This window comes from Symphodus melops, assembly GCF_947650265.1.
Source record: "Symphodus melops genome assembly, chromosome: 1".
Taxonomy (NCBI): domain Eukaryota; kingdom Metazoa; phylum Chordata; class Actinopteri; order Labriformes; family Labridae; genus Symphodus; species Symphodus melops.
In genome coordinates, this window is record NC_136691.1 from 40,941,361 (window position 1) to 40,950,568 (window position 9,208).

The 9,208-nt window shown below is 42.3% G+C and overlaps 1 protein-coding gene across 1 annotated transcript; it reads left to right on the top strand.

Moving 5' to 3' along the window:
• The first annotated feature begins 46 nt into the window (after window positions 1-46).
• On the top strand, window positions 47-8,269 carry nr2f1a (nuclear receptor subfamily 2, group F, member 1a). The gene is made up of 3 exons (XM_079343808.1): window positions 47-1,342; window positions 2,768-3,295; window positions 7,035-8,269. Exons 1-3 carry the CDS (start codon window positions 910-912, stop codon window positions 7,307-7,309), a joined length of 1,236 nt encoding a protein of 411 aa, XP_079199934.1. The 5' UTR covers window positions 47-909; the 3' UTR covers window positions 7,310-8,269.
• The last annotated feature ends 939 nt before the right edge of the window (window positions 8,270-9,208 follow it).

Here is a 9,208-nt window from a genome sequence, read left to right on the forward strand (position 1 = left end):
AGGGCTCTGGCCAGTCAGTCGCCTTTGATTATCAGTCTCCAGCAGCCCCTCTCTTGGCTCCTTGACATGAGCACCATATAAGGCGCAGCGATCTCCATAGAAACGTGTCAGTTTCAATAGTAGTGTCAAAGTTCACTATATACAGACATTCGCGCAGATCCCCCGTTTCGGAAACATTGCTCTGCTGGTCCTCTCGTTTAAGCGCATTCATTTTTTGGTCTCTCCTTCTTCTTGCATATTCTATTAGTTGTTGCTGTTGGTCTTCTTTTTTATCTTTTCTCTTCGTATCTCCATTCCTCCTGCTGGAGAGAGGCGAAACTATACATGGGCACTTCATTCGGCGACGCGGTTTTCTTTTGCTGCCTGGCGAGATGATGAGCTTTATTTAAGAATATTGATGTAAAAATCCAGCTCTTCAGTTTTTCCTCCTCTCCTGAACGACGAAGACGGGAGTGTAAAGGAGCCAAGGGAAGAAAAGAGAAAGGAATTTATCTCCGCAGCACTTTGGATCGCGTGTCTTTCCAGCGAGAGGTTTTTTTACTCGTTCCTGCGTCCATGTGAATCGCTCCTGCCTTTTTCCTTTTGTGGCTATTTTACATCAAACTGCAATTTGCTCCGTCTGGACTCTGCTTTTCCTACAAGATTAGGGATTCCTGAATGGCTGGCTGCAATTTACCTTGGAACTGGCCTCCCGATACTTGCACATCCTGATCGGGTGCCTATTCAATCGATCTCCTGTATTTTGAATGTATTGATCGCGCTGTACTTCCCTTCTTGCCCCATATGAGATTTTGTGCTCCGATTTGACTTTGCACTGCCTCGTCTTTTGAGATCTCGTTTTTCCCCCTCCTCTACGTTTGATAAACACCGGCGATCATTTCGCTTTATAGCACTTTCCGGGGCCGAGATATGGCAATGGTAGTTAGCGTGTGGCGAGATCCGCAGGAAGACGTGGCCGGAGGACCTCCGAGCGGCCCCAACCCAGCAGCACAGCCGGCGAGGGAGCAGCAGCAGGCGGCGTCAGCTGCGCCGCACACTCCGCAGACTCCCAGCCAGCCGGGACCCCCATCTACACCGGGGACCGCCGGGGACAAGGGGAGTCAAAATTCTGGACAGAGTCAGCAGCATATTGAATGTGTGGTTTGCGGAGACAAATCGAGCGGCAAACACTACGGCCAGTTCACCTGCGAGGGATGCAAAAGTTTCTTCAAGAGGAGTGTACGGAGGAACTTAACATACTCATGTCGTGCCAATAGGAACTGTCCCATTGACCAGCACCACCGAAATCAGTGCCAATACTGCCGGCTGAAGAAATGTTTAAAAGTGGGAATGCGGCGGGAAGGTGAATATTTATTTTAAAGCCCTCTCATGATCAGTCATCTTAGCAGCATACATACAGGGCTGCCATGTTGCATTAAGGTCACAGTCTATATGGCTGGGCATACTACTGCCTCCATCCATGTTTTTAGGGATGCTTGCATGAAAGATTGGACTCTGTTGCTCTGTAAGAGAGGGCAAACAGGCCAGTGCAGCCATAGCAGCTCAGCTTTGAGTGCAATGATCGCCTGAACAAAGCGGCTCGTCAAGATCAACCTTTTATTTGACTCCCTTGCTCTCTAAATTTTATAACAATCAACTAAATACAAACGATAAAACAGGCGTAATTTATTGATATAATTTAGAGCAGAACAAGGGATGGAGTGTGTATGTTGTTGTGTTTTTACGTCTGTGTGTGTGTGTGTGTTTGTGTGTGTGTGTGTGTGTGAGAGAGAGAGAGAGAGAGACAGAGAGAGAGAAAGAAAGAGTGAGGTTGTGTGTGTATGTGGGTGAAGATATTCTCTTCCATAAGTACGTGACTTACTAATATATAATAGTATAAATGGGTTTGTAAATCCTGTGTGTGAATGTAAATTGAGCACACTACAAACCCACGTTCTCTCTTGCTCCTCGTGCTGACTAGACAGCTCATACACACTGAATAATGCCGCTCAAGTTATTCAGGGCTCATTGTTTTGCCTGCTGCATTACAGGCCGGATAACTTTCACTTCTGTGTGTTAACTTTGGTGTGAAATTCTAATTCATGCAAACATCCCTAATTTAAAATATGGATCAAGTCATGAGCACATATAGTGTGCTAACTGTGTTACATTAATATTTTATTTTTATATTAAACAATTGCTGAAATCCTTATATTCCCAGCTGACCTTTTGCTATGCGTAAAATGTATAAATGTCATAGCATTTATCTGTATTTATCAATCATATTTGTAATTTGTTCAGCCACATTAAGTGTTTTTTTAGGAGTAATATAGACACAAAAATATACTTGTGGAGTTATCAAAGAACGATACATATTACTGCAGTTACTCCTTAAAATAGTAATAATATGACTTTTTTTCAAATGTGCTTTGGTATATCAATACATGTGTGCTGTATATAGGTGTTCATTCACATACAGTTCATGTAGAATACAGCTCTAAATCCAGACGTAAAGAGTATAGAGGATTAGGGACTCAGCACATCTGTTTTGATGAGATGTTTAGGTTGTCGATAACCTAAATAAGTAATCTCTGCAATCTTACAGTCCTACAAACAGCACACACGAGTCAATATGTTTTGAAAAGCGTGCTGAATTTAGATTTCGGTCCATGCCGATTCTCTGAGAAGAAACACACTAAGTGTAGCCTGCATTACGCTTGTAATACTCATGAACAATGTTTATCAGTCCTGGATGCACATTTCCTCTTTTTCTCTTTCTTTTTGTCAGCGGTTCAGCGAGGACGAATGCCTCCAACCCAGCCCAACCCAGGCCAGTACGCGCTGACGAACGGGGATCCTCTGAACGGCCACTGCTATCTGTCCGGATACATCTCGTTACTGCTGCGGGCCGAGCCTTACCCGACTTCCCGGTACGGCAGCCAGTGCATGCAGCCCAACAATATCATGGGCATCGAGAACATCTGCGAGCTGGCAGCTCGGTTGCTCTTCAGCGCCGTGGAGTGGGCGAGAAACATCCCTTTCTTTCCCGACCTGCAGATCACTGACCAGGTGTCCCTGCTCAGGCTGACATGGAGCGAGTTGTTTGTGCTTAACGCGGCCCAGTGCTCCATGCCTCTGCATGTGGCCCCTCTGCTAGCCGCGGCGGGCCTCCACGCCTCCCCGATGTCAGCGGACCGGGTCGTGGCTTTCATGGATCACATCCGGATCTTCCAGGAGCAAGTGGAGAAGCTTAAGACCCTGCACGTAGACTCGGCAGAGTACAGCTGCCTGAAGGCCATCGTGCTTTTTACATCAGGTGGGTGTCCTACATGTCACACATTAAGGGACATTGAATCAAATGAGGCTTACATGCAGTCATGTTACTGAGGGGAATTACGATTGTCGAGTATAGACTGGTCAAAACTCTGACTTTACGAAATGTTTGTATTGCCGGTGGAAAAGCTATTTAGTCAACAGATTGCTGTATATCTACTTACATGCATTCCCATGTCAGTTGTAGCCGCAGCAGAAGACGTGTAAACAAACCGAGATTAAGTGAGCGCATCAAGTTTTCTACTGCAGCACTCAGTTTTCAAATTAGAAGATACAACTTTATTTAAATATTGTTTAATTGCAGACCTAAACGTTCTGTTTTAAAACGTCTGAGCCGAGAGTGTGCAGCGTCGATTCCATAAATTTTGGAACAGGTGTCAAATAATTGAGCGTAAAGATGAAATAGAGTATTACTGGTGATATATGACAGCTGATGCTTTATGGGTGTTGGTGCATGCTTTTATCCTTGTTTTGCGTGCACAAACACATGTCTTGGGGGGTTAGGAAATAATCCTTAGCAGACTGAGATCAAATAAAGATGATGGAAGTTGCCTCATATGTCAGTGCATCGCTTCTTTAGGAAGCAAAGAGGCACTGCTATTGATTGTAGATTCCTCTCAGCTGACCTATTACATTTTTTAAACTTATTTAGGTTAATTTCTCCTGCCCGCGCTCTGAGAGGTCATCAGAACCAACTTGCAAAAGTAACATACATACTGAAAGCTTAATTAATTGCTGACTGGGGCATGGTCCTAAAGGTCCTCATTTATTCCCAGTGCGTAATTTCGGCGCTGTTTTGGAGTATGTTGTGTACGACTGGTAGCATCAGGCCTGTTATGTCAGGGAGTCTGCTGATCACAGGAAAGTCTTAACTCACACACGAGCCCCTCACTACTGCTTAACTTAGCTCAAAGTTTTGACCTCGTTGTCTAAGATTAGGCTCACTACAAAAAGCCGATATATGCTTGTATATTTCCTATAATTGTAGACGCTCGTGATAGAATGTATTATTTTATTATGGTTAATAGATTTAGATTTATATTGAACATTTCCCTTTTCCCAATATCCCTGGAAGCGTAATAACTTTTATATAACCTAACCCTTTTTATATATTTAGTAGGTACATGTGACGTTCAGAATTTTTTATATTATTATGTATTTTTTTTATTTAATTTACAAGAAATCTGCAGTTTCATATGAACATGACTTTCACAACTTTGTGAATACATATTGATACTTGGTTCTTATATGGTACTATATAATACTCTACAATTGTAGATACATTTCCACACCCCATTTAAAAATCAGACAGACTGCATTAATAATAAGCTTCACACAATCTAAATCTAAATAATCCAAAATAAGAGACTGACTGATCAAACACTTGTACATGCGGATTTAAGCAATATATTCGAACTACTTAACCACCTTCAACATTCAATTTTCCTCTTTTGGAGGATACGACATTACCACAAATGGTTTTTTCTCTAGTAAGAGCCCTTTCTATGTTTTACATTTTAGTTTCAGCTGCCATAATAACTACTTTTTAGCTTTGAGGTTTGGCAACTATGTCAATTTGACAAACACAATTTTGGAGGTACACTGAAAGGAAAATATATGATTTAATATAAATAAATGTGATTTTTTTTGCCTCAGTTTCCGTAAAGTGGCATCCATTCGACCGTGAGAAAATAGTCATAATTGTCTGTATGTTTCTTTTGCACGTAGCTCACAGCATTGCCCAGAGAAACTAATAGACACTTGAACATTAAGCATAGATCGAGTTATGTTAACATGGTTAAAACTGTTGTTGGTTAAAACAAGTAATGTGGAACTCTGCCAGTAGCAGCGAAGACGGTTTGCCTTTAATAACAGCACACACATCCGAATTTGATGCATAAATAATGGCAGCCAGGCTAAACTGTTTCATCACAGTTCAGGATCATTGTCTTACATCAACTCCTTATCCACATGTGCACATAGCAGCGCTTGCCTTCACTAACCCACCGCAGAAATAGTCGTATCTGGAAGCTATCTGCTCCCATGCCTCAGTGTATTGAGGTTGTGGGGTGCAGGGCTGCAGGGCTGCAGAGAGGCCTGATGGAGAACTATTGGAACCTTTTGAGTAGCTTTCTGTTTAGCATACAGTACATCCAACCGCAGCCTGTTTTCTCTTAACCTCCTATACTGCTGCATTGCATCATACAAGAATATTTTACACAAAGAAACACCTGCTTTAAGTAATTTCAGCCATATTGATTCCAGTACATTTTAAAAAGGGACACTCAGCGTTAATCCAAAGACATTTGCATACTTGGGGCTCTGACCGGCCTGACTAAGGTCACAGTAAATCACCCCGAGATCTCCGAGTTGCCCCCGAGTTCACAAGGTTATTGTGCCTGACCTTAGTGAGTTATAGCAGTGAGAAATCACGAAAGGGCTTAAAAGCCTCTCTGTCCGGTGTTTAATGTATTAGTGCTTGAAGACTAAAGCTGTCGTTCTTGTGTAGTTACTACAAAAGCTCAACACAGAATCTTTTCAGTGCTCCACGTGGGACCATATATGCCGGCGGTCCTGCTGCCTGCGTTTACAGCAGTTTATAAGCAGTAGGACACGCATGCTTGGTTTGTGTGGAAAAAAATAACAGTTCTTCTCTAACAAGCCTTATATGCTTTTGTCTATACTGAAGCGAGGCTGCAGGAGCCACCAGTGAGCAACAAAACGCCGCCTCGCCTGCGTTGCTGCACAGGCTCATTTTCTGACATTTTATGTCGCTGCTGCGTAACTATTGACTTCACCTCGTCTAATAAATGTGATTGCTTCCAGCGGCCTGTCCTATAGGCTACATGGAAAAACAGGCCAAGAGTGGTCTATGGAGAGCAGAGCGGCGAAATGACTTAACAGCTTACTGCGGAGTAATTAGGTCACATTACATCCAGTGTAATTTCAGATTCATCAGTGCCGTTTATGTTTCCTTATACTTAAAACCCAAGAGTCCAGACATGACGAGCAGCCACCTTTAGGCCTATAACCCTCTATAACCCACCTTTCCCTCTTTGCTCCAGTGCCTCGCCAGTCCTTCACGCGCTTACAGCCCTGTTTTCATGACATTTAGCTCAATATTCTTGTTGATTGTTGTAAGAGCAGCACAGATATCGTCCACCTTCTCCAGCAGAAAGAATCCTGTTTATTCTGTATGACAGTCCCTCTCACTCAATGTGACGTAGCATGCTTGGCCAGTGTGTTTGTTCATTCCACTTTGTCAATAACACGTAAAGGCTGATGTTGAGTGATAACCAGCGTGCTATTGCATGACATAAATTGGGTATGGCAAGCATGAGGTGATTCTGTTTTTATTTGTGGAAAGAAAATTAAAAAAAATAATAAAACATATAGGCCTACATATGGAGAAGTCTTCTGCAATTAAATTTGAGATGTATCATTTTAAATAATCAAAACGTATTAGGTTTATCAACAATGACTGTTTCTATAAAGCATGTGTGCCTCTTTACAAGCTTTGTGACCCCTATATTTTGCTTTGTTTAATGATATATTATGTAATCCTATATTTGTATCCAACAGTTTGTAGATTACTTGTTAGTGTACGTGTTAACAGCAAAATAATATCAGATTCAGGGACATTTCCACTACATATTGTACCTTGGGGTTTCAGAGACTTGGCGAGCCTAACCACAGTATGTTTTTGGTGTGTGTTTCTTCAGACGCTTGCGGCCTGTCGGATGCTGCTCACATCGAGAGCCTACAGGAGAAGTCCCAGTGCGCCCTGGAGGAGTACGTGAGGAGCCAGTACCCGAACCAGCCTAGCCGCTTCGGGAAGCTCCTGCTGCGGCTGCCCTCTCTGCGCACCGTCTCCTCGTCGGTAATCGAGCAGCTGTTCTTCGTCCGCTTGGTAGGTAAAACTCCTATTGAAACCCTCATCAGGGATATGCTATTATCCGGGAGCAGCTTCAACTGGCCTTACATGTCCATCCAATGATGCTTATAAGAGAGTGGAAAAAGAGAGGAAAAAAGGACCAAAATTCAGCAGCCCTCTTCCCGTCCTGCTTCAAGAAGACTATATATAGGACCTTTTCTGACAAACTTGGAAGACATTACTTTTTTTCTGTCTTCTGGGACTGATATGGAATACATTATGTACAGAAAAATATTGGAACTGGACTTTACACCTGTGTAAATCCACCCTCATCTTCAAGAACAATACTCTTCATTTTGTAAAATACTAGTCTTTATTTTCCTTTTTTTTTGTAAAAAAAAAAAAAAAAATACAAATAAAATGAAAAACATCATATGCGCAGTAAGAAAAAAGAATCAAGACTTAGCGGGAAATAATGTTTTCCAAGCAATTATAAGAATTGTCCTGTGTCTATGTACCTCTCTGTTTTGTATTTTTTCTGGTTCTAAACCAGGGTTTCTGTGATTCTATACTAATAATTTTTTGATATAACCTTTTGCTTCTTATAATGAGTGCGATATATGTTGTCGAAGCTATGTTCTCCAAGAATTAAAATTGAAGTGAGAATTTAAAAACAGAAAAATAAAGAAATTTAGACAAATAAGAAACAGTCTAATCGCTATGACAATATCAACACTGATGGTTGAACTTTTTTCCCCAATTGAAACGATGGACCTGCAACAGCAGCAAACTGACCTCCAGGACATTTTTAACTGAGAGGACGTCTGAGGCGCCTTTTCGCCGGCCATGAGTGTGCGTGGAGTCGATCATCAGTCAAAGAGGAGAGACATGAAAATCAAAAGCACTTTTAATATATCATTTCAAATACATTTTGTTTGTTTCGTCTTGAAAATTTCCATTGTTTCTTGAATTTTATTGGTTGTTGCCTTCAATTTGCTTACTCCATGATGCAGCTTTTTGCAGAAGGGTCGGTTGATGAAGTTGTGTGATGGTGACTGTACTATTAAAAAAAGAAATAGGCAACGATGTCTCTTTCTCAAGCATTTTCATGAAAGCAAAGGTCAAGGGGTTCGGGCTTATTTTAAAGCATGTAAGAGTAAATGTGCTATCTCTGTGCGCTACTTGTTTTAACAAGAAAAGCACAAGCGCAGCATAAAGATACTGACACTGTCCAGCATCTTACACTGAAACATATCAATCTGAATACTGTTTGCTTCTATTACGAGGTGATAGAAGGGGATTTGGTGTGGTAATTACACAATGGCTGCATACCTTACATTGAACAAACCCACTGACAAAACTGGCAAACCCAAAGCAGGGCAGGCTTTACGTGAGGAACCACAGCAGTGCGCGCTGTGCCAGCCTGTGAGCGCATTAATGTTTAATATTTTTCCCAGACAGCAAGGAAAGCCTGCGAAGCACACAGAACCACCTCCGTCTTCTATACCTCCTGTGGCTTAATCAAGGTGATTCTCCACCAACCAAACAACACCCCCCCCCCCCCCCCCTTAAAAACCTCTGCCTTGATAGTGCATGCCTCAATATTGATGTGGGCGTCATTTGGCAAAAGGGTTAGGTCCCGCTGCAAAGCTGCTGTGATATGCGTGATCAATCTGGAAAATGTATTTTACAGCATGTAAGCCAGTCGATAGGAACACCGAGTGTGATGCATTGTGTGGGAATAGAGAGAGCGAGAGAGACAGAGAAAGAAAGGGGGGGTAGAGAAACTATGCAAGTGTACATGTGCCCGTGAAGGAGACAGAAAGAGATGTGGCCTTGCTTTGCCTGATACATTCACAATGTAATGAGTACATCGATAAGTCCTCAATGTGTTAGATAGCTCACATAGTGTTTCTGTCCTTGTATTGGACCGTCTCTACACGTGCGTTCCTTCTTTTTGTCTCCAGGAAGCCCCGTTTTAGACCCAGATCTGCACTCACTGTCATTACTGCCTTACACTCA

Bases quoted from the DNA above. Each gene is read 5' to 3' on its own strand.
- nr2f1a (XM_079343808.1), top strand. From the start codon at position 910: ATGGCAATGGTAGTTAGCGTGTGGCGAGATCCGCAGGAAGACGTGGCC. The intron at 1,343-2,767 runs GTGAATATTTAT...TCTTTTTGTCAG, and splicing joins AGTGGGAATGCGGCGGGAAG to CGGTTCAGCGAGGACGAATG. The intron at 3,296-7,034 runs GTGGGTGTCCTA...GTGTTTCTTCAG, and splicing joins CATCGTGCTTTTTACATCAG to ACGCTTGCGGCCTGTCGGAT.